The sequence below is a fragment of the Macaca nemestrina genome, chromosome 11, assembly GCF_043159975.1.
Source record: "Macaca nemestrina isolate mMacNem1 chromosome 11, mMacNem.hap1, whole genome shotgun sequence".
NCBI classification, from domain to species: domain Eukaryota; kingdom Metazoa; phylum Chordata; class Mammalia; order Primates; family Cercopithecidae; genus Macaca; species Macaca nemestrina.
The window spans coordinates 94,935,027-94,955,763 of NC_092135.1; the positions used below are offsets into that span (position 1 = coordinate 94,935,027).

The 20,737-nt window shown below is 40.7% G+C and overlaps 1 protein-coding gene across 6 annotated transcripts in view; it reads right to left on the reverse strand.

Moving 5' to 3' along the window:
• Positions 1-20,737, reverse strand: part of LOC105468161 (ankyrin repeat domain 44) — a 325,806-nt gene that overhangs the window by 196,750 nt on the left and 108,319 nt on the right. For all 6 annotated transcript variants that reach the window (XM_071073123.1, XM_011718206.3, XM_011718203.3 and 3 more), the window contains exon 2: positions 3,548-3,631. In XM_071073123.1, coding sequence (XP_070929224.1) covers positions 3,548-3,631 — 84 coding nt within the window. The remainder of the gene's footprint in view (positions 1-3,547; positions 3,632-20,737) is intronic.

A 20,737-nucleotide genomic window follows, 5' to 3' on the forward strand; every position in this document is an offset into this window, starting at 1 on the left:
CCCCAGCAAAAACAGTCACTATGACTCATCTGCAAAGGCACTGACAAAAGAAAAACACGACAAGAGGACATGCTGGATAAGAGTGTGGGGTCAAATGATCTCTGTACACACCTGAAGGAGGGGAAAGGGGGAGCTAAAGGGAGAGTCTAAAGAGGGATGAGCGGAACAAAAGGGCCCGTGGACCCCGAAAAGTGATAACATCAACCTAAGGAACTCAGGCCTTCTTTGTGTTCTTCATCCATCCATCCATCCATTCATTCATTCAGCCACTCTTGTGTTCATTTCTCTCCCTCCCTGCATCCCCTGCTTCTCTGCTGCCACATACCCAACAGCCCAAAAAGGCAAAGCAAATTCCTATGTATCTCTCAAGCCTCGAGTTACATATCACTTTATCAGGTCCTCATGATTAACCTTCTCCCTACGTAGCATCCCAGATTTTTTCTTTGAAAAATGCGTCACAGTGTGATTTCTCATTTGTTGACTACTCTGCTATGTTGTAAGCTCTATCATGGAAAGGGTGTCTTCTCACTGCTGTGTCCCTAGCACTGAGCACACAGTCTCAACTCAGCAAATAACTGTGGATGAATAAGACATCTCCCAGACAAGTAAGTGGCGTCACTAGAATTCCCTAGAATTCTCTGAGACCAAAAACTGGTGTGGCCAAGATTGCTAACTACTCAGTAAAATCCATGCTCTCTGACTCTTTGGGGGCACACAGATACACTAATTCTTCACCCTCCCTTATAGCTAGGTATGGCCGTGGCTAAATTCTGGTCCATGGAATATAAGCAGAAGTGATGTGTGCCAATTCCAAGCTGACCCGTAAAAATCCTTCCATGCTGGCCAGGTGCAGTGGCTCACACCTGTAATACCAGCACTTTGGGAGGCCGAGGCAGGCAGATCACCTGAGGTGAGGAGTTCAAGACCAGCCTGGCCAACATGGTGAAACCCTGTCTCTACTAAAATACAAAAATTAGCCGGGCATGATGGTGGGTGCTTGTAATCCCAACTACTCGGGAGGCTGAGACAGGAGAATCACTTGAACCTGGGAGATGGTGGTTGCAGTGAGCCGAGATCACACCACTGCACTCCAGCCTGGGTGGCTGAGTGAGACTCCATCTAAAAAAAAAAAAAAAAAAAAATACTTCCATGCTTTTCCTCCATGCTTTTTTTCCCTTTGGGGGGCAGGACTGCACACAACCCCTTTGGTGATCTTAAAGATCACGTGTTGCTACCTGGGATCCTGTTTGGAAAAGGACCACCCCTCTAATATGTTCATAAAGAGAACTAAACTTCATACATCATACATCCATCATACATTTAGGGGTCTATGTGTGACCGTAGTTAACCTATCTAATTCAGTGATAAATTATAGCCGAAGTTAAGCTCCCCTAACCTTCACCAGCCAGCAACTGTTTGTCACTTTCCCAAAAAGAAATAAAGGCCATTCAGGGGCCAGCACAATCTTTTCAGGTATGTATGACAGAACAAAAGTTCCATCTGCTCATGATCATTAGGAAAAGACAGTAACCATGCCTTGGGCTTCTGGGCTTGGGCCACAGCCACAAAACAGGCTGGGTGGATTCCGGTGATGTCAGAACACTGGAAAGGGAGCTTGCTTGCCTGGCCTCGTCTCAGAAGTACAGGTCACAACCCGCAGGCCCTGGACAAATGCCCAACTGCCTTCTCGAGTAGTTTGTCCCTGGCCTCATCTGTGCTTACCTTGCAAAAATGTCACAAACCATAGTCCAGTTGTGCTCAGTGCCAGCTGGGAAGACGCTGCCAAAAGCTTTTGCAAAAGCCACACCAACCTGCACTGCCATAGAACAATGGCTGCACCAAATGACTCGCCTTCTGAATAAAGCATTCAGCCAACCAGACAGAGATACCTTAGACATAATCTACCCCCCCGTGGCAAATCTCCTCTTACACTGAAGATGTAGTTGACTACTTCTATTTCTACTTAACACTAGAGACTAAGAGAACTCCTCTCCCTGGTGGATTTCAGTATTTCACAATTGAATTACATTAAGAGAATTAGTAGTATGTACTGTACATAACTGCTTGTTCAACTCAAGTCTAGGAAACTACTAAAAGGGTAAATCATTGACTAACTCTTTTTAGCTTTCTTTATTGAAGGTTGGTTTGTTTGTGTCAGGACCTTTCAGATACAGTGGTTCTTAATCTTTTGGGAGTCAGGTACCTTTTTAAGAACTTGATGAAATAGTTTGATCCATTTCACACAAAATATGTGTATAGTGCACATATCTACCTCCTGTGAGTTCAGAGGGCACACACGATGCCTAGTTCACGCACTGATCCCAGACTCAGAGTCATGAACCTTTTAAGGGCAAGGGTCAGCAAACTTTCCCTAAAAAGCCAGATAGTAAATATCTTTGGCTTTGTGAGCCACATATAGTCTGTTTTACAACTACCCAATTCTGCTGTTGCAGTGCAAAAGTAGCCAGAGATAATACATAAATGAATGAGTATGGCTGTGTTCCAACAAAACTGTATTTATGAACATCAAATTTGAATTTCATGTCATTTTCATGTGTCACAAAATATTATTCTTCTCTTGATTTTTGCTCAACACTTAAAAAACAAAAACCATTCTTAGCAGGAGGCCTGCAGAAAAAAATGTATGATGTACCATAGGTTGCCAACCACTGTTGCAGGGCATGGTTTCTAGGGGTTCATCACCTTGGGAAAAAAAAAATTGCATCTCTATTATCACTGACTTCTAATTGGAATTTAGCACTTCCTTCCACTATGAATATAGGCCATAAAGCACAGTAGCAACATCAGTAGCTGTAATGCTGTCACCAGCAGAAATCACAGGTATGTTCATATTGCATTAGAGTTGTTGCAGACAACTCAAAATACTGATTATGCTCACCACTATTTTTAAATTATGCTCATTCTTAGATCTTCTGCTGTATCTGGTTATTTAATCAGATTTTTTTTTTTTTTTTTTTTTTTTTTGAGACAGGGTCTTACTCTGTCACCCAGGCTACAGAGCAGTGGCATGATCAAAGTTCACTGCAGCCTCAAACCCCTGGGCTCAGGCAATCCTCCCATGTGTGCCTCCTGTGTAGCTGGGATTACAGGTATACATCACTATGCCCAGCTAATTTTTCTTTCTTCTTTTTTTTTTTTTTTTTTTTTTTGTAGAGACAGGGTTTCACCATGTTCCCAGGCTGGTCTCAAACTCCTGGGCTCAAGTGATCCGCCCATCTCAGCCTCCCAAAATTCTGGGATTATAGGCATGAACCACTGCGCCCAGTCTAAATGTGTTCTTTTTTAAAAGCACATATATTACCATATCACAAATTAGATTTTTAATATTTGGATAACGTATTTCAGTAACTGATTTCCATTGTAACCCCAGATACTTTATTTCATATATAGAGTTTAAGAACAGTGTCCTGAGAAACAGTGTGGAGCTTTCACCAGATACCAAGAGTCCATGGTATATAAAAGGTTAAGAGCCCTTTCCTGCTCCAGGATAACGGGGCCTGAGTGGCAAAACCACAGCATCTCTTACCAGAGTATTCACATCTTCAGTTTTATGGATGAGCATCCGGATCTCCTCTGGATCACCGCTGAAGATTGCCTGGACCAATGGTGGCTGCAAACACAAGAGAATGGGAATCAGAACTAAAATTAATACATCTGATCACATACAGATGCAGATGGTGAGAAGATCTGTTCCTTAAAAGTTTATTCAACCATTATCAGTTGGCAGACAAAGATGAATAAGACTCAGATGAACCCTTACGAGAAATCCAGTGGGAGAGATATTTACATAAAGAAATAATTATTATACCATCTGAAAGCCAGGCCAGATAGTCTCTAACCTGAACTATGAACTAAAGTGAATGTACCATGAACATCACCCATCATTGAAACTTTGATAGGCCCTTAAATCCCTGACAAGGAAACTAACAAATCTGTGGTTTTGTGTATACAATCCGTGTTATGAATTGAATCATATCCCCACCAAAATTCATATGTTGCAAGCCCTAATCCCCAACGCGACTGTATTTGGAGACAGGGCATTTAAGGAGATAATTCAGATTAAATGAGGTCATAAGGGTGTGGCCCTGATCTGATAGGACTGGTGTCCTTATAAGAAGAGGAAGAGACACCAGAGCTCACATTCTCGTTCTCTCTCTCTCTCTCTCTCCCCCTCCCCCTCTCGCCTCTCCCTCTCTCTTCTTCTCTCTCACACAGGAGGAAAGGCCATGTGAAGACACAGTGAGAAGGTGGCCGTTTGTAAGCCAGGAAGACAGGCCTCACCAGAAACTAACCCTGATCTTGGACTTCCAGCCTCCAGAACTGGGAGAACAAAAATTTCTGTTGTTTAAGCCACCCAGTCCATAGTATTTTGTTATGGGAGCCCGAGCAAACTAAAACAGGTCCCTGTGATTCCTCTACTTCTTTTAGACAATGTTCCTTGTTATCCTCAAATAATCCCATTCCTAGAGGATGCTAATGGCCATGTTTCTGGCCACCAGAACACTCTTGTGTCAGTATTTGGAAAACCCTTGAAATCATTCCCAAATGCCTCCCATAGCTTTAGCCAACAAGTACTATCTTAAACATGATTACATCTACTGCTTATTAAAAGTAAGTGGCATGATGGCAGGTCAAGGAAGAAGAGGGGGATGTTACCAAGCTCTTACTATTGAACTCATCTACATTAAACAAGACCCCAACATGCAGTAGAAGTAAACACAGTGATGTAAACACAGCCAAAAGAAGAGCTAACTCCGCTTGGGTAGAAGGCTGGGTAAAGAAGACAAGTGTGTATCCAAAAAAGCTTAAGGAAGGCACCTTAATGAATAAGTATGAGTTGCTGACAGGGAAGGAAGACAGAGGGAGCACAGGTGTGCAAAGGTGTGGATGTGCATAGAACCTGATATGTTAGTGACCAGAGTGTAAGGTAAAAGAGGAACAGTGGCAGGCTTTGGAGTTGATGTTGGGCTTGCCCGTTTGGCAAAAAAATCCTATTCAAAGCCAGTCTCACACTTGCCAGCCACATGCAAAGCCCATTTCTACTTGCAACTTGGGGGTGAGCATGATGATCGCTGCCCAACCTCCTCATGGGATTGTTATTAGGATCAAATGAGGTAAATCTCCTGTAACCAGACAACCCTACATAGATGTGTTCATTAAGAAATGTTTCACGATGACAAGATGTAGTTGATAATTTTCTTTTAACCTTAAAATCCTCGGTAATTATGCACACACACGCGCGTGTGCGCACACACACATACGCCTTCACTCAAACTTCTAGAAATACATTAGTCCTAGTAGTCAATTAGATGACAGCAGTTTCCCCAACGTGTCTGACCATAAGAATCACCGGAGATGCCTATTAAAACAATATTCCCAGATCCCTTTCCTAAGGATTTAATACATCTAGGGTGGGGACCTGCAAATCTAGATTTTAACAAGAACCCATCAATTCTTAGGAACTGGTGGCAAACACTGGTCTTAGGTGAAATCACTAGCATCACATACCTTGACCTCTCCCTGTGATATGCTGTTGGGAATGTGAGTTGTCATTTTCCCCATAAACCCTCTTTTCTCTTTTTATCCTCCTGTTGGCTTTCTTACAGGTTATGTTGCTGTTTATTGCTAGTTTGGGGGACCAATATAAGTACTATCAGTAAGACAGAGTAAGATTCCTTGAGGAAACACTATGTAAAAATGTCAGATTGCAGAATGGATATTTCAATATGCCAGGAATTTGTCCATGGGTTTCTCCTCTGCCATAAAAATTCCCAGCAAATGAACACATACATCTTTTTTTCTTTCTCCAAAATACCCTCTCAATTCTGCTTCTTGACAAGGTGCATGGATAGTTTCTAAAATTGCCAACAATTAAGTAGCAGGAAAGACATCTTGAAAAGAGTACAACTTTACTGATAGTTCAGTCTTAGCTACTTGCTCTGCCTAAAGACAAGCAGATCCTTCCACACTCCCCCTAACTACCTGCTAACCAAGTCTCTGTTCGGGTTACATCTGCCCCGTGGCAAGGACCACATTTCACACAAGACACAGAGCCAGACACAAATTCAGGGTTTCAACAAAAAAATATTGACTCTTGTTTATCTGCTCCATAATTCTCCATCTGCTGTGCTCATGGCCAAATGCTCATGTGTGCATTTCTGCCTTTTTGGACCTTACGAGAAAACAAACAACAAACCTCCACAACCAGAGAACGATAAGTAGAGGCAGTGTCTGACAAGACTTTCATGTTAAATCAGGAGTGGTCAATCAACAGCTGAGCAGTTAAGATTCCAGGGAACAAACCCAACCCAGTAGTTAATGCACCATTACTTAAGTCATTTTACGGGAACATAATGAGGTGAGCAAAGTCTCCCAATCGCGAGTGTATGGAATACGTACATTCTGTTGCATTCACTCGGTCCTCACACTTCTGAAGAAAGGCAAGCATTCCAAGCTATGGCTGGAATGTTACCAAAGAGAGACACCCCAACAAAGCTTCCAGAGAAGGGCGCCAGCACCGTCCCTCAGCAGGGAGTGGTGCCTCTGGGACTATTGCTGCTAAAAGCTACTCTATAGAGAACTGTCAAGGCACAGACTCCCCAGGAACCATTAGGAAGAAGAGGCTGAGCTATCATTACAACTCTTCCAATACTGAAGTCACATATATGCATACCTATGCTCCTAGGTACATATGCATACCTATCTATACTCAGGCATGCATGCATAGAGACACGTGTTGATTCATATACAAACCCCTTCCACTCCCCATGGAATAGAAAAGCAGCTGTTCTCCACATCCCAAAGTCTTGCTATATGGACATCTCTAGCCTCAGCTGTGCCATGTGGCTACTGTGACATCGCCTTCACAATTATGAATCTAAGCATCACGGGATTTCAAACTAGAATTTCACAGATAACGAGCTTTGCTTCAACTGAAGCTGTGGGTTTGTATGGATATAATTATTGAACTAAATTACCATGATTCTTGAGTAAGTAATATTTATTTTTTAAATATTATGACTGCTTACTTGTTTTTTCTCTCCACATTCCCAAAAACATTCCCAGAGAACACTTTGGCACTCCCTTTTGTTGGAATTTTAATGCGATCCTGCTGTTTTATTTTTCCCTAGGTAAACACTTAACTTAAGAAAAATATTGAGGAAAAGATATATCTAAATACCATCTCTATTACATGATTTTTAAGGCAGAGAATATTCTAATTACAATATTCTTGCTCATAAGTATCAAGGACACATACTCTGTTGTTCATTAATTTTGCAACCATTATAACTTTTGCAGCTTTTGCCTTAATTTAAATAAGGCTTAGAAGCAAAGTCCTACCTGCACAAGAGCAGAGTCCCAAGCCTTGGCAGATACAGATATTTCCTTTTAAAGTTTCACACATTTTAGCACTAGCATATATAACACAAGTGCTTTGTGTACAGTAGGGTACAGAGTTGAATAAACACAAAATTGTAACAAGGGTCAAAATTGAGAAAAACAAATAGCGGTAGGAAAAAAGGAGATTCAGATACCATGAAATCATTGATCATCATCCCCTAAAGAAGTTTAAATTCTTAAGAGAGGTATGCAGTCTTTTCAGCTTCAATTGCTAGAATTTTGTTAGCATGCTTAGCAGCTGCAAAATGATTGTCAGTGCTGCATATATTGGTGCAGTCCCTCTGGTAGATTCAGAAGACAGAAGGACACTTCCTGGGCCAAATTTACCAAAGGCACAAGTGGGATTTGTTGTTCAGATGGGACCTGTCCTTGCCTTAAAAATCACCAACAACTAGCCCTTTACCACCTTTCCAGGAGTGTTATCAGCCGCCTTCTAGAGGTGAATATCTGCCAAGCTGATGACACTTGACCCCTCTAAGATAGAAATGTGGAACAGAAAGGCCCCTTGATCTTATAAATTTTGTAGCTGACCTTGCTAACCCTTGGAACTGAAACCTAATCAGTCAAAAGCCACTTTCTCTACCCACATCCCCTATTGGCACATCCAATAAAATATTCTGTTTTTATTATCACCCTGAAAACAAACTGGGAAAATACCAGACTTCCAAAAATAAAATGCTAAATCAAATATGCACTAAGGATAGTTATTCTCAAACTTTGAAGTAGAGTCAAAATTCCACTAGGGGGAGCAAGATGGTAATTTGTTACCTGGGAGATAAAAGCAAAGGTTCAAGGGTGTGTAAATTAAGGAAGTTAGATAGTTGAAAAATCCACTTTATTAAAAACGTAAAAGAACTCAAGCTTCAGAAAGAGTTCTTAGTCATAAGTAAACATGCACACCATGCACATACTAAAACAAACAAACAAAAAAACACCAAACAGAAAATTTCCTATTGACCCCTGAGGGTTCAGGTTTTAGGAAATAAGAATAAAACTATCTAAAACCTAGGTGCTAAGGTATCATTTTCATCATTTGTAAAATCCAATTGAATTACTATGTCAATTCCACTAAAAAAAAAAAATATGCTACTAATGTCATCAGATGCACCCTCCATTTAAGAATGAAGCCCATCATGGGTTCTACAAAGAGAGCCAAGCTAGTTTAGAGTATCCACTCCAACCGGCTATGAAGTCATCAATGCCCTCCCACATTCCGCAAAATCCCCTAATCAAACCACCATTTTGATTTTTGCTAAAACCACTGTAGAGTGTATTGCACTTTCCCTTTGTCAGAGTTGCATGCTCTGTACTAATGAATTGGCTTTGGAAGATAGGCAGAGTGACAGAGGGCTGTCATTGAGCATTGGTAACTACAGTCAATGGTAATAAGCCCAAGCAGCATCCAGGGATGCTCCCGCATTTCATTCCAGATCCTGGTGTGTTGCTTGTCTTTTTCTGATTAGATTGGAAAAATAAAGACTCCAAGTCTAAAAGAAAAACATTTTGCATTCCAATCAGAAATGGGTGTTGGGAATCAATAGCCAAGAAGGAAAAATTGATATTCTTAAACATCTGTCCCTCCTTGAGCATTGTGAGTACATACGTCATTAAAGTAAGATGGGAGTGTGTTATTAGTAGCTGATAGCTGATACAGCAATAATCTAGCCATATGAAGCCATCAACTTATATGAACAAGCTGAAACACTTCATTAGGTAACAACTGTTTTTTGTAGGAGGCAGTGCTTGCACTTTTGCGAAAGGATAATAAAAATTTGTTCAAGTCACTAGATTTAATGAACAAAACCTGCTAACTCAATTCATGTGAGTTCTGCTGTGTGATCTGCTGCAAGGATTTCATTGAGTTCTTCCTGAATATAGATCACCCTTTATTTGAGAAGTTCACTCCATCCCAGAAAGATAATGATCATCATAAAATCAAAATCTGTTCCTCTTAAGTACCATAAGAACAATAAAAAATACACTGAGTCCTTATAAATACATTTTTTAAAAAATTAGGGAGCAAGGCAGGACTGCACATCTGAAAATGTCTCCTACAGGCTATGCTGCAGAGTAAATACATATAATATTTTCCATTACTATTAAAAACAGAAAAAACATAAAATTCCGTGTAATAGTCATACCCTCCCTCTAAGTAGCATATTTGTTAACTCTATATTTAACATTATAAAAAAAGAACTACATCTAATTAGAAAATGGAGAAAATTAATGTATTACCTAATCTTTTCCCAGTGAAAATAACACATGGGTACTGACTATGAAATAGTTACTCAAGGACCAACTACCCCAATTACCCAATTTCTGGAGCATTTAATCCTTTGTTGCTCCTTCCTTTCCTGAGATTCTCTTTGGGTGTTTCTCTGCTCTTTAATACCACTAGTTATCACCCTCACCCAATGGCCAACCCAAAGTAAAACGAAATTCAACTTTGTTACCAGTTACACACAAAAAGTTAGGCCAAAGGAAATGATGAAATAACAGTATCAGTTAAATTGAAATCTGGAGGCAATGTTAATTTTTATTGACCTCCTTTTTTTCCACAGCAGAAAGATTAATGCTATGGTATCAGACTGACCTACAATTAAATCCAAGCCATTTCCGTTTCAGTTTTCTCATCTCTAAGATGGGGTTACAATAGCCATTATAGATTTGTTTAAAAAATAACATAAAACATGCAACATCCCCAGCATGGGGCCAGATGCCTGATGTGCATGCAATGAAAATAGGGATGGTTGTTTACCTTGAGTTAACAAGCTCAAAAACCTTCATAGACAAGTACATTTATGTGCATCCTAAAAAAGGAAAAACGAGGAATCTTGAAAGATTTCCTAAAATATTACAGAGTAAATAAATCGAGTTAGGATTATAACCCACTCAACACCACCTCTAAAGCAGAGGGGCCCATCATAGTGGGAAAGAAGCTTTTACAGGCCCAGGAACAAAAATTAAACTGAGAATGACTTGGCCTTTGTTACACTGAGCAACCTCGAAAATGTCACAGTCTCTCTGTACTCAGAAGTCGAATCTATAAAGACAATAACTCACTGAACTAATAAATCATTTCTTGTTGACTAATCAAAAGGTAACTGCAAATATTCATGCCTGCTTGATGGGACCCGAGATTGCAATTTCACTACTTAAGGTTATCATAAACACATGTAGTTACACCTTTCTTCTGGATCTCCTGATGGACATAAAGGAAATGAATTCCCTGTTTGGAGCTGTGATAAAGTCTAACAATTTGTCTGTTAGTGACAAAGTTGAGACTAGAACTTAGTTTTCTTGATTCTTGCAACTCAGTACTTTCTCTCACATGTAATATGTATATAAAATTCATGATCAGAATTCGGCTTCAGTTTCAACATACCCCCTGTGGAGAAATATTATACACTAAGGAAAAAGCTGCCATATATGAGATACATTCTCTCTCTATATATATACATACATATTTACACAAATAGTGGCCAAATGAATATATAGATAGATATAGATATAGATATAGTTCCTTGCAACAAAATAGCTAACAATAAAATAATCTTACCAAAAGACAGAAAACAAAGGGCTACAGTCTTTCAAAGTTGAGGGGGCTCAGCATGGGTCTGAGTTACAAAAATGAAGAAGGTAGTCACTAAGCAAAATTTTGAAGGATGAGACTGGGGACTGGAGAGTAAATCTTTCATGTTGGAAAATAATAGAAAATGAAGTTAGAAAAATGAATAACTGGGTCGGGGGAGCATCACATCAGCATAAGGAGTTTTAACCTAATCTTTTTGGTGCGATCATAGCTCATTACCACCTCAAACTCTTGGACTCAAGCAATGCTCCCACCTCAGCCTCCCAAGTAGTTCAGACTACAGGTATAGGCTACTGTTATACCTGGCGAATTTTTAATTTTTTTTTTTTTTTTGTGGAGACAGGGTCTTGCTATGTTGCCCAGGTTGGTCTTGAACCCCTGGCCTCAAGCAATTCTTCTGCCTCAGCCTCCCAGAGAGCTGGAATTACAGTCATGAGACACTGTACCCAGCCTTTACCTAATCTTATGGACAAACAGGAATGGGGGTCTTGAGCAAGAGAAAGGAATAGACTTTTCCCAAACATTTAATCTGGCCAAAGGGTACACTCAGTATTGGAGGAAAGATTGGAGTTACAGACCCAGTTAGAAGGCTGTTGCTACAATCCAAGCCATCACAGGGAAGAACTTTCCCATCTTTTTTTAATCACAGTCTCCCCAGGTGCTACTTACAGGGATACGGTGAAAACAACAGATACAGTTTTTGGTTCTTTGATGTCTGCTCTATTCCTGGATGCAATTTTGGCCCAGCATCTTGGCCACTTTCCTTCACTCTTTATACATAGCCCAAATCCCTTGCCTCTGAAACACTAATGTTTCCAGGTGAAACTGAGGTTACTTCCTTTAGTTCTGGAACACTTCCATTTTTTCCCCCACAGAACCTCTGCGGATGTAAGCTCTGTTTTGTCAGACTTGTCACTTGATCGCTGAATTTAAATCATAACATTTCAAAAATAGGCCACATCCATAAAGAGAAAGGCAAATCAAAACAAGGCAGACAGCCTTTGCCAAGTGCCATATTTCTATCAGGATCTGCTGCCAACTACCCACAGCTTTTTTCACTCTGTCTAGTTTCAAATGGCTTGAGATCAAACCTAAACTTTAGCTAAGATAATTAAATTGTGGTTGGGGAGTTAACTTTTAAAGAAAGCTAATTTGGGCAAAAGGACAATGGATCCAGGAGGTTAGTTCATACAGAATATTTAAATCTGTGTAATTTTAGTGAAACTAAAAGAACAACTATATATAATTCTGCAACAGTTTCCTGTTTTGAAAAATTGGTACAGCGGTTTTATTTCTCATCTTGGCTTGGGTTACATTCTTTGTATAACTGTATCTTATTGCATATTGAATTCATGTAGTTTCAAACATGAGAGGTGAATTTAATAATGTTAATCAATATAAACCACTTTAGTGAGCTTTGTGGGGAAAAAAGAAAAATGGCCAGAAGATGATTTTCAGGGTTGTAGGCATATTCACTATAATGTATTTGTCTGTTCAAACAGAGACAGCAGTTCAGTTTCAGGGTGCACCCGGTATGTGCATCACTTATAAAAAAAAAAAAGACAACAATAAAAAAGTATTCTTTATTAAAAAATAGCAGAAAATGATCCATAACTACAGAAATATCTTCTTGTAGTCGTAATTTTAATTTTTGAGAATCTCACAAATGGGAAGCTAAATAAAGCAATTCAAGTGTTCTTTAAAAACAACAACAAAATCAGCATGTGGAAATGAAAGGTATTCTCAGAAAGGTGGCAATCTCTTGCTATATTTGAGGAGGCTAGAACTACTGTATACAAGATATATGGATTAACTCAGTCACATTAAATCATTCATGATTCAGGCAACTCCAGATTGGGTTTGTCTAAAATCTGTTAGCACCTGGGTTCTTTCCAAACACCAGCAAGCAATTTTCACACAATCAGGCCTTTCCAAAGCCCATGACAATTTTCCTTTAAACCCTCTCCTTCCCTTCTACTGTTCTTTTCTTTGAATTCCACGTGCATTCTTGGAAAGACAGGGAGCAGTTAAACTCTCACCACCTCTCCACAGATGAGGGACTAGCGACATGTGCAAAACTGAGTCACCTTCGTGGCCCTGGCCATTCTGGCCATTGTCAATTTTTTTTTTTCCTAAGGCATCTTGTTACAGCAACCATTCTAAAATGTAAGGCAGTGGGTTGACCAGGATCTGAATTAGCTTCTGCCTCAGATGACTGGAGGGTCCCCTACTCCCCTCCCAGCCAGAAATTCACATGGAATGAAAATCTATTAGAGAATCCCTTCAGTGTAGTCTTCCAGGAAGCATCTTCTCATTTCCCCACCCAAAATCATGGCAAGGACATCCAGTGACAGATGTCAAAGGGAAAGGATAAGGCAGCAGGAAGAGAGAGGAGCCTGAGAGACTGAAAAACATTCGATAATATAAAATGGGAAAATGGGAAAGTCTTCAAAAAAAAAAAAAAGAACAGTCATATCATATTTCCTTTCAGAGACACCAACCCAGTACATAGCTCCTTTATTTCTTTACACACTACCCCCTCCAACAAGGGATAAAAGATATGTTTTCTAAAACTTAATCTGGTACATTTCAGAAAACAGCATTCAATTCAACAAAGATGTATTAAGCATAAGACATTTAATGAGCATAAGAAATTCAGACACTGGGCAATTCCTCAAGGATCTAGAACTAGAAATACCATTTGACCCAGCCATCCCATTACTGGGTATATAACCAAAAGATTATAAATCATGCTGCTATAAAGACACATGCACACGTATGTTTATTGCGGTACTATTCACAATAGCAAAGACTTGGAACCAACCCAAATGTCCATCAGTGATAGACCGGATTAAGAAAATGTGGCACATATACACCATGGAATACTATGCAGCCATAAAAAAGGATGAGTTCATGTGCTTTGTAGGGACCTGGATGAAGCTGGAAACCATCATTCTCAGCAAACTATCACAAGGACAAAAAACCGAACACCACGTGTTCTCACTCATAGGTGGGAATTGAACAATGAGAACACTTGGACACAGGAAGGGGAACATCACACACCGGGGCCTGTTGTGATGTGGGGGGAAGTGGGAGGGATAGCATTAGGAGATATACCTAATGTAAATGACGAGTCAATGGGTGTAACACACCAACATGGCACATGTATACATAAGTAACAAACCTGCATGTTGTGCACATGTACCCTAGAACTTAAAGTGTAATAATAAATAAATAATTCAGACACTGGAGGCCAGGCACAGTGGCTCATGCCTGTAATCCCAATACTTTGGGAGGCCAAGGCAGGTGGATCACTTGAGTCCAGGAGTTCGAGACCAGCCTAGACAACATGGTGAAACCCCATCTCCACTGAAAATGCAAAAATCATCTGGGCATGGTGGTACAGTCCTGTAGTCCCAGCTACTCCGGAGGCTGAGGTGGGAGAATCAACTGAGCCCAGGAAATTGAGGCTGCAGTGAGCCATGCTCACACCATTGTACTCCAGCCTGGGTGACAGAGTGAAATCCTGTCTCAAAAAAAAAGAAAGAAAAAGAAAAAGAAAGAAAGAAAATAAAAGAAAAAGAAAGAAATTCAGACACTGGAATGTCAGAGTCAGTCTCTCCCTTGATGAGGTTACCAAGGTGTAACAGGAAGTATGCAAATACACACAGCTGGAGTGTAAGCCACATGCTGCAGAATAAGTGCATGGAGAAGGGAGAGAAATTATACCTGGCCTCCTGAAAGATGCAGCCTCTGAAATGAATATTGAAGACTGCAGGGGATTTAAACAGGTAGTGATGGATGGAATGGTAAGGGACTGTCCCTTCTTCATATTCAGAAGGCTGTGAGCAGAAGCTGGGGAGCCTGAACATACACAGGGAACAGTTTCATTTGGCTGGAGCAGGGGAGAAGTGAGGTAAGCTTAGTAGACAGGTATCCTATCATGGAAGGTCTTGAATACCAAGCTAAGAAATTTGAGCTCTCTTCTGTAGAACTGGGGGAGCAGTGGGTGGTTTTTGAGCAGGGGAGTGACCTAAGATTTGTGCTTTAGAACAATCACTCTGGAAATGGACTGTACGATGACCTAGAGGAAAAGACTGGAGTGTCATAATGAGTTAGGAAACTGCAATAATAGTCTGCACAAAGGGCTCTGGGGATGGAGTACCACTCAGTTGTTACAGGAAGCATTCTTCTGGTGGTAATATGTGAATCTAGAAGGTAAATTTGGCCGGGTATGGTGGTTCACGTCTGTAATCCCACCACTTTGGGAGGCCGAGGCAGGTGGATCACCTGAGGTGGAGTTCAAGACCAGCCTGGCCAACATGGTGAAACCTCATCTCTACTAAAAATACAAAAAATTAGCCAGGCATGGCGGCATGCCCCTGTAATCCCAGCTACTCGGGAGGCTGAAGCAGGCAAATCACTTGAGCCCGGGAGGTGGAGGTTGCAGTGAACTGAGATCGTGCTACTGCACTCCAGCCTGGGCGGCAGAGCAAGACTCCATCTCGAAAAATAAAAATAAAATGTAAATCTGTCTCCACCTTTAATATAACAAGGGCTAGCCTCCTCAGGAGTGGCTGCCTAAGACTCTGACGAACTTCCTCCACAAGATACAGGGCTCGGGACCAACGCCAGCCCTACATCGGCGGAGGAGCACCGGAAGTTCTGCAGCGCTGGGTTTCTTTGCTCTTCCACCTATGCATGCTCCTTCTCTCCAGCGGCTTACCAAGCCTGGTTAGCTCTGAGACCGGAAGTTCTGAAGTCAGTTAGCATCCTACATCTGTACGACCTGCTGCTTCTCTCCCCACTCCACCACAGAAACCAGAGCCTCGAGGCTTTTAGTTTGGGTGCTGCCTTCACAGTTTAGGTTTTGGTAAGAAGAAAGCTTATCTTCCTGTCATGAGAAGAAAAAAAAAAAAATGTATCTTTACGTAACGAGCTGAAAGAACAAAACAAGTATACCTAAGCCAAGTACATGCTGTCTTTATTTCTTTATTTCCACACTGAAATTTAGTCAGGGATAAAACTTACTTTTTTAATCACACGAAGTTTGAAAAATAGGAAGTACAATGGGAAACACCTAATGCATCAAAACCCCTATGCATTTTACCTTTCTTATGTTTGCTGGGTTTTAATCTTAGTAGGTTTCCTGTTGCAACAATACAAAAACAGATAAAGAAAAAACTTAATAACCTTTCCTACCACAAATGTGAACAGCCCGTGTTCTGGTTGGTAGGTACAGATACAGATATATGAGATTATCATTATTTATCATCACAAAATGGGATTTTACTATTTCCCCACACACACTTTTTTTGAGATGCGGGTCTTGCTACGTTGCCCAGAGTGGTCTCAAATTCTTGGGCTCAAGTGATCCTCCCACCCAAGGATCTGTAATCCAAGTAGTCTATGCATACCACCAGGCCTGACTTATTTCCCTCTCTTACAATTTGCAAGAATAATGATGTACTGAGGACATCCCCCGGGTCAACAGCTACAGAATTAAATCATTTCTCTTAACTCTATATAATACTATTCCATTGTATAGATATACCATAACATATTCAATTATTCCCCTTTGAATGGGCATTTGGTTTGTTTCTAGTTTGTACCACAACAAACAAGCCTCTACCAGTGCTTATCCACATTGTGCAGAGAAGTGCTACCAAAGCCAAAAGCATTTTCTGAGTACCTACAATATGCTATTTTTATGAAATATACAAAAGAAATGTGTGACATAGTCCTTTCCTAAAAGAGTGCCAAATATAGCTGGGGAAATAAGCCTAACCCACACAAAACACTTAAACTGTGTAAGACAGTACTGAACCATGTTCTACAGACCTCATGCAAATGGATGCCAAGTTGTCCTTCTGCACAATGACAGATTGGAGAGGTAATCTGGAGGCCCCTTTAGCCATAATATTCTAGGAGCCTTCTCTGATTCAGAAAAGGGGAAGCATGAAAGGCTAAGAAGTCAGAGTGGTGTTTCTGGAGGAGGCAGGACTTGAACAAGGCCTGAACATGGTTTAGTTCGAGGGAGGAAAAAAAAAATGTATTTTGGAATGACAAATGAGCCAGGGCACAGCACTGACTTTAGACATGTGTATGTTCAGCAGAGTGACAATAAGCAGTTCCTTCTCCAAGTTACAGCATTTCTAAACACCGTCTTCTCATACTCTTCCCACCACCACCACCACCCACCAGCCTCTGCTTAAAGATATAAAAAATTCCCAAGCTTGGCTGCCGCAGAACATCACACTAACACTGATTTAAAATGCACTACTTCCAGACAGCGCGAGCTCGAAAATACCTCTAAATCTCTTCCCTCCCTGTCCTTCTCATGCCCTACCCTGCCCCCTGCCAAAACACATACAATGTTTGCTGCGTCCTTCAAACAACAGTAGTCATTTAAGCTGCTCCTGCCCATCTGGAAAATAATATGAATAACATGAAAGAAAGTCATAATGAAGTGACTGGAATTTAGCAACAAAAAAGACCTCAGTTCTTTTGATAATCAAAAACTGCTAAAATGTTGACATTGATAGCCATTGCTGTGTTGGTCTTTCACTCTATGTTGTAATAATATGTTTGCAACTTCTCCAAATCCATTTAAATGAAAATATTTAATAACAAGTTTTAAATTTTATCATTTGCTAAATACGATTTGAAGGCTGAGTGTATGTCCTGATATATATTATGCCTTGAGACTGAATATAAGTAGCTCTATGGAAAAGTTCTGAAAATGAATTAGGCATGAGTAAATTAATGTGCTTTTAGTCTCAAAGACTAGAGATTAAAAAGGCATGTGTAATTTTTAACTGAGAGGTGGTGCCACAGAGAAGTCCATGATTCTCTCTTTTTCACTACCCCTCCCAGCTTAAAATTAGCTTGCAGCGTGTTTTTTAAACATTAGGAAAACAAGATGCACTCCCAGGATGTTCATGTGAAGGACATGTGTGAAGACATAATCTTGATAGTCATATTACAGAAAATAAGGGAGTGAGTTACTGAGTTTTTAACAAGGAGAGTGAGTTACTGAGTTTAAATAAAACTTAATTTGCTGTGTGTTTTTATTTAGCTGAATTTTGAATGCCTGTGGCCTCCGTGGCGCCAGGCAACCACAAAGGCAACTGAGGTCTGAGACAAGGCATCAAGGAGGTAGGGTCCTTTGCCCTCCTGTGGCCCAACTGACATAATTGAGGTTGGTTCCTTTTTTGGTATCCACACCCTCCTCTCCTCACCAACAATCCCCCTGACGTTGGCTCTGAATGATGTAGACCCCGTGAGTGTTGTTGCATGTTAAATCTAGATTTTGGAATCTGCACTGCACACCTTATGTCAACACTCAGAGTTGTTGTGTTTATATTTTTGTTTTTGTGTTTTGTGTTTTTATTTTAGATGCAGGGGATACACGTGCCGGTTTGTTACACAGGTGTATTGTGTGATGCTAAGGTTTGGGCTTCTAATGATCCCGTCGCCCAAGTAGTGAACATAGTGCCCCATAGGTAGTTTTTCGACTCTTGCCCTCCTCCCACCCTGCCCCCTTTTGGGATTCACAGTGTTTACTATTCCCATCTTTGTGTCCTTGTGTACCCAATGCTCAGCTCCCACTTGTAAGAACATTCATAGCCATTGTTACCTCATCACCGTGTAACATTCCAGGGTTTAAAACACACAATATGATCACAGTTCTTTTGAGATCATGGTTGATTGTCCTGACAAAGGATAACTTTTGGCTGCCCCTCCGTCCACCCAGCGATAGAAGTGGACTTGGCAAAAGGCAGGTGGCCTGTGACAGCAGCGGCCTGCCCGGGCACGCAGAGGCTTGCTCTTGCTTTTAGAGTACTTGGTACATTTGGCACTGTGCAGCAACTTTTTTCTTCTTGAATTGTGACCAATCAAAAATGATGAAACAAGGCCATTGAGGGGAGTTGAAAGAAATTAACTGATGTGCCAGGAGTCCTGGTCTACCCTTGATCAGTAGGAGTTATATAACGGAGGGCAAGTCACAGAGCGGACAGAAACCTCTGTTTTCTTACCAGAAAAGATAGGTCCCAAATGATCGACTCCTCCAAGAACAAGGAAAAAGATGAGATTTTAGATGGGAAAAAAAAAACCAATAAGGGGTGGTCTAGGTGACTATAATATCACTCTGCCAGAACAGCTAGACAACCAAGCATGTTGCACACAGCAGGGGAAGTAGCAGGACCAAGCTGCTCAGAACTGGTCAGAGTAGTGGACAATTTTGTGCAGATCTTACAGGCTCTTTTTTGTTTTTTGTTTGTTTTGAGACGGTCTCGCTGTATCCCCCAGGCTGGAGTACAGTGGCATAATCACAGTTCACTGCAACCTTGACTTCCCTGGGGTCAGGTGATCCTCCCCCATCAGCCTCCCAAGTAGCTTGGACTACAGGTGTGCACCACCACACCCAGTTAATTTTTCTTAAAAAATTTGTAGAGAGGGGGTCTCGCCATGTTGGCCAGGCTGGTCTTGAACTCCTGGGCTCAAGTGATCCACCCGCCTTGGCCTCCTAAAGTGCTGGGATTACAGGTGTGAGCCACCATGCCTGGCCTTTTTTTTTTAAGACCTAAATGGACGTAGAAGAAATTCGGCTGAAGTTTTTTGACTGGATTGCATATCAAAATCCCCTGGGAAACTAGGTCCCACCCCAATAAGCCTGATGTAGTATCACGGATACAAATCCTAGCACAAGTGCTTGCAAAGGCCCTCCAGGTGACTCATACAGCTTCAACACACATGCAGCACTGAATCTGATTCTTCATATCAACACCTTCGAAATCCTACTCCTTTGACCCCATCGTCCCTCTTCAGGGAGGCTGTCCTATAGAAATAATGAGATACACAGACAATTTTTGTATAAAGATGTTCATAGCAACACTATTTATGACAGGAAAAAATTAAAAGGGAACCAGTGTCAAAGCTAGGGAAATGATTAAGCAAATTATAATACATAAAACCAAAAGAGATATACAAATGGCCAAAAAGCACATGAAAAGATGCTTAACATCAGTCTTTAGAGAATATAAATCTCTAAGAACTATTTCACCATTTCTGGTGTGTGTGAGATACCATTTCACACACACTAGATGGCTAAAACAAAACAAACGAAACCCAGAAAATGGTGTTGGTAAGAATGTGAAGAAATTGGAACATTGCTGATTGGAATGTATAATAGTGCAGCTGTTGTGGAATTTTATTTAGCTATTTAGCTTGGTAGTTCCTCAATAAGTTAAACATAGAATTACCATAAAATTCAGAAATTCCATTGCTATGTGTATATACCAAAGAACTGAAAATAGGTGTTGAAGCAAAAACGTGTACATAAATGTCCACAGCGGTATTATTAACAATAGTCAAAAGGTAAAAACAATCCAAGTGTCCACCAACTGGCATCATTTGATGAATGGATAAACCAAATGTGGTACAGTCATAGAGTAAAATATTACTCAGTCATGAAAAGGAACAGCGTATAATGTTAGATGCTACAACATGGATGAACCTTGGAAACATTATGCTAAGTGCAAGAAGCCAGACATAAAAGGCCACATGCTGTATGATTCCATTTATATGAAATAGCCACACATAGAGACAGAAAGCCAATCAGCAGTTACCAGGGATCGGGAGCGGGAGGGAACGGGGAGTGACTGCTTCATGGATACAGAGTTTCTTTTGGGGTGGTGAAAATGTTCTGGAATTAGTCAT